At 33.0% G+C, this 3,632-nt stretch overlaps 1 protein-coding gene across 3 annotated transcripts; it reads left to right on the top strand.

The window, feature by feature from the left end:
* The first annotated feature begins 633 nt into the window (after positions 1-633).
* On the top strand, positions 634-3,422 carry LOC145116405 (palmitoyl-acyl carrier protein thioesterase, chloroplastic-like). Of its 3 annotated transcripts, XM_079052750.1 has the most exons (6): positions 634-1,070; positions 1,255-1,385; positions 1,582-1,762; positions 1,852-2,023; positions 2,116-2,184; positions 2,556-3,422. In XM_079052750.1, exons 3-6 carry the CDS (start codon positions 1,605-1,607, stop codon positions 2,805-2,807), a joined length of 651 nt encoding a protein of 216 aa, XP_078908876.1. In that variant the 5' UTR covers positions 634-1,070; positions 1,255-1,385; positions 1,582-1,604; the 3' UTR covers positions 2,808-3,422. The 3 variants fall into 3 exon arrangements, with proteins under 3 accessions (XP_078908876.1, XP_078908878.1, XP_078908877.1); XM_079052752.1 differs by lacking the exon at positions 2,116-2,184; XM_079052751.1 differs by lacking the exon at positions 634-1,070 and having other exon boundaries at positions 1,087-1,385.
* The last annotated feature ends 210 nt before the right edge of the window (positions 3,423-3,632 follow it).

Genomic DNA, 3,632 nt, shown 5'->3' with positions numbered 1-3,632 from the left:
GGGCCAACAAAGCTATTTTGAGAGATGTTTATGAGTGTTGAATGTTTGGGAGGGATGTATGTTGAAGGTTTGAAAATAATGAAAAAACGAAGAAAGTTGCCGGTATTTGTTTTAGTTGAAAAGATTTTAAATTTGAAATCTTGAAAAAAGAAAGCGGTTAGTTTTTTGAAAAGTGGTAAAAAAACTCATCTTTAGCCTATTACCAAATTCACCTTCCGAGCTAAGGGACGGTGTTTGCCAAGCCACCTTAGGTGTTGTCAAGGCATAGCCAATCCCACTAGTGGCGTAGCCAGGATTATATTTTAGGATAGGCAAAATAATTTACAAAATATGAACATGTAACAAAATATTTTAATTGATAACAAATGTGTTATTTCATATTTAGTTTGATGTGTTTAATGGTTGGAACATATGACAATACATGTCCCTAATTCCTTTTATTTAATAAAAATATATAATATATGAAACCTCAAATTTATGTGGGTGGCCAAGGCCTACTATTGGGTGAATGTGGTAGATTGAATGTTACCTCCTACCTAGTTTTTTAATTAATTTTTTAAATTAATCTACTGTCCAAAAATAAATAAATAAATTTATCATAGGTGGATCGAAAATGTTGAAGGGTGTGATTGTGCTCTATGGTTCCATAAATAGTTAAAGACCGAAAGCATTTTCTATTTCAGTTCCAGCATAAGAATTTGTTAGCAATGGCTGTTATGATCACCACTGCATCCATACTTATGAACTCTTCTCCATACCCGGGCATGATATCTGGCAAGTTCGGAGGCACTCCAGGGGCCATGCATAAGCATGAGAACATCAAGTTAAAACGTAATTCTTCTTGGGGTTTGCAATTTAAAGCTCCAACAAAGGTAAATGCTACAAAAGTAGGTGCTATGGATTGGAGTATGGCCGACCCAGAAAAAGAGGGTCCAAACATGGTTTCGGATCTTGGTGTAGAAAGAATGATTCAAGATGGTTTTATATTCCAAGAAAAAAATTGTATTAGGGTATATGAAGCAGGGCCAGATAAAAAAGCTTCCATAGAAACACTCATGAACCATTTGCTGGTATATATATATGTTCAATGTGTAATTTGTTTATACTTAGAATCACAGTTTTATTAAAGTTAGTAAGAAGCTACTAAAAAAAGCAAGATACAAATAAGCTGATTGTTATAGACATGTGCCTTTTGGTTTGTCTATTTCTAGTTATGTACATGCTATTATTCACAATGTCAAGGTGGACTCACAGGAAACAAGCATTAATCATATGAAGAAAACTGGATTTATACATGACGGGCTTCGGTCAGAGGAGATGTCCAAGCACAACCTAACGTGGGTGGTGGCAAAGATCCAAATGGTTGTGGATCGTTATCCAAAGTGGTACAACACTCATTTTCATCTATACATGGTCCTTGGTTCACTATAATTCAAACATTTAATCATCTTTATCTTTGAAGCTGATATATAAAAAAGTAGATCATTAAAACCCATCTCTTTACAATTATATATATTTATAATTTTTTAAATCGTGAAACTTGCTAGCTTTGTGAAAGTCACATTTCCTTTGAAACACTAGGAATTTGTCATGATAAGATTGTTATGTTGGACCATGATGTACTCTGGCATGCTCAAATCTTCTACACTGGAGATATTGTTGAGATTGATAATTGGAAAACTGCGCTTGGAAAAAATGGTGTGTGTTGTAATTTGACATTCCGTGACTGCATAACAGGCCAGATATTAGTAAGAGCTTCAAGGTATAAATCTTTTGTTATAATATGATGACTTAAAACTTGATTCTAGTAGAACATCTTTGTATTGATATAATACTTCTACTATCTTGTAGCTTTTGGGTGATAATGAATAAAAAGACAAGAAAGTTATCCAGATTCCCAAATGAAGTTCGAGCTAAATTGGAAAAATTCTTTGTTGATAAACCCCCTTTAGTCGAACAAGCAACTAGAACGTGGTCAAGAAGTGAGGATAACATTATTGAACACATTTGCAAAGGTTTAAAGGTGGGTCCATTTTTATCGTACTTTGAAATATTATATATAGGTTATTTGCTAATTACATGATTTTTCTGATTCATTTTACACATAAATTTTAGCCAAGATGGAGCGATTTAGATATTAACCAACATGTGAATCATGTGAAATATGTTGGGTTGATCCTTGAGGTAATTGGCTTATATTATATTTTAAAGAATGAGAAAAATACAGCCTAATTCCTTAATACATTTTCAAGAAAAAAAAAGAAATTACCAAAATAGACATAAAAATCACAGTTCGCCTAGACTGGGCTGCGATTTTATTCTCTCGGAGAAAATCGTAAAGATTTTCACAACCCAAATGAGAATGTTAGTATGAGAGAATAAAATCGCAGCCCACTACGGCCCAATTGCGATTTTCTTGGCTATTTTGGTAATTTTTTAATTTTCTTGGTTATTTCTTGGTAAATCGTAAAGGAATTAGTCTAAAGTTATCGTTTTTTCTATATTTTAAGGATGATTTATACATGAATTATAATGAGACTTATTTTTTGTTATAGAGTGTTCCCAAGACCATTATAGAGAAGTACGAGATTGATAGCATGACACTAGATTACTATCAAGAGTTTACAAATGACAATATACTACAATCCTTCACTTATATATTGACCAACGACAATGCCATAATATCTAATTGTGACATTGTTGATTGCCAACATTTGCTTCAATTTGAGATCGGCGGTGGTAATAGTAATATCATGAAAGGAATGACTAGATGGCGGCTGAAACACAAGAAAACTCAAGGACTCTAGAACATAGTTGCTTACTTAACGAAAATGTCACAATTACAGTCAAAGCTTATAACCGACATCAAGCCTCTTCAGGTTCTTTATCTAAATGATTGTGATTCTGAAATGGGTGGCCTATTTTTCAATAAACCTTTGGAATTATCATCTCTTTACAAATATAAAGGTACTCGTGTTGTATATGAATAAATAATTATCCAAGGGTTCACAAACCATTTTTTATTGATAACTAAAAGGTATTGGTGTGCTTATTATAAGGGAGAAGGGATCATGGAAAAAGGGGTGGAGGTACTGCCTTGTTCATGATGTAATTCCATCACCAGCGGTTAAGGCTGTTGGCGTGATATGCGGGTTATGTAGCCCACTACTTCCTTTTCTCACTTCCTTTAGCTTGTGCATTATGATTGTTATTTGTACCATAATTATTTTGAATACTTTTAATTGAGTGGGTTGAAAAAGATAGATTTTTATGTGTTGTGTATCGGAGAAGATGAAAAAAATGAGAGTGAATAGATGATGTGGCAGTGGGTTGAGGGGTTAGTAGAGAATGACTCCCTTCTCTCTTAAATATGATGAAATAGAATTTTTTTTTGAATAAATACATTTATATTTATATTTTCATTTGATGAATATGTACTTACATAATGATAAACGAAGGAAGTTGTTGAAACTAAAAAGACATAAAATTAAAAGTATCTCTCTCATGCTTGACCTTATTTATAGGTCCAAAACATTGCCAAATCGTAGGAGATAACATTGAAGACATGGAGACAAAAAGGGAGATTCTTTGGATCAACAAAAAACACATCCACACACAAATAATGTATTGAT

Source organism: Lactuca virosa, chromosome 5 (genome assembly GCF_052849685.1).
Source record: "Lactuca virosa cultivar CGN04683 chromosome 5, Lactuca_virosa_CGN04683_v6, whole genome shotgun sequence".
Taxonomy (NCBI): Eukaryota; Viridiplantae; Streptophyta; class Magnoliopsida; order Asterales; family Asteraceae; genus Lactuca; species Lactuca virosa.
This window is presented reverse-complemented; position numbering and strand designations above follow the sequence as displayed.

Excerpts from the sequence above, each read along its gene's own strand:
- LOC145116405 (XM_079052750.1), top strand. The coding sequence starts at position 1,605 with ATGTTGGACCATGATGTACTCTGGCATGCTCAAATCTTCTACACTGGA. Across the intron at positions 1,763-1,851 it reads ATATTAGTAAGAGCTTCAAG|CTTTTGGGTGATAATGAATA; the intron begins GTATAAATCTTT and ends ACTATCTTGTAG. Across the intron at positions 2,185-2,555 it reads ATGTTGGGTTGATCCTTGAG|AGTGTTCCCAAGACCATTAT; the intron begins GTAATTGGCTTA and ends TTTTTGTTATAG.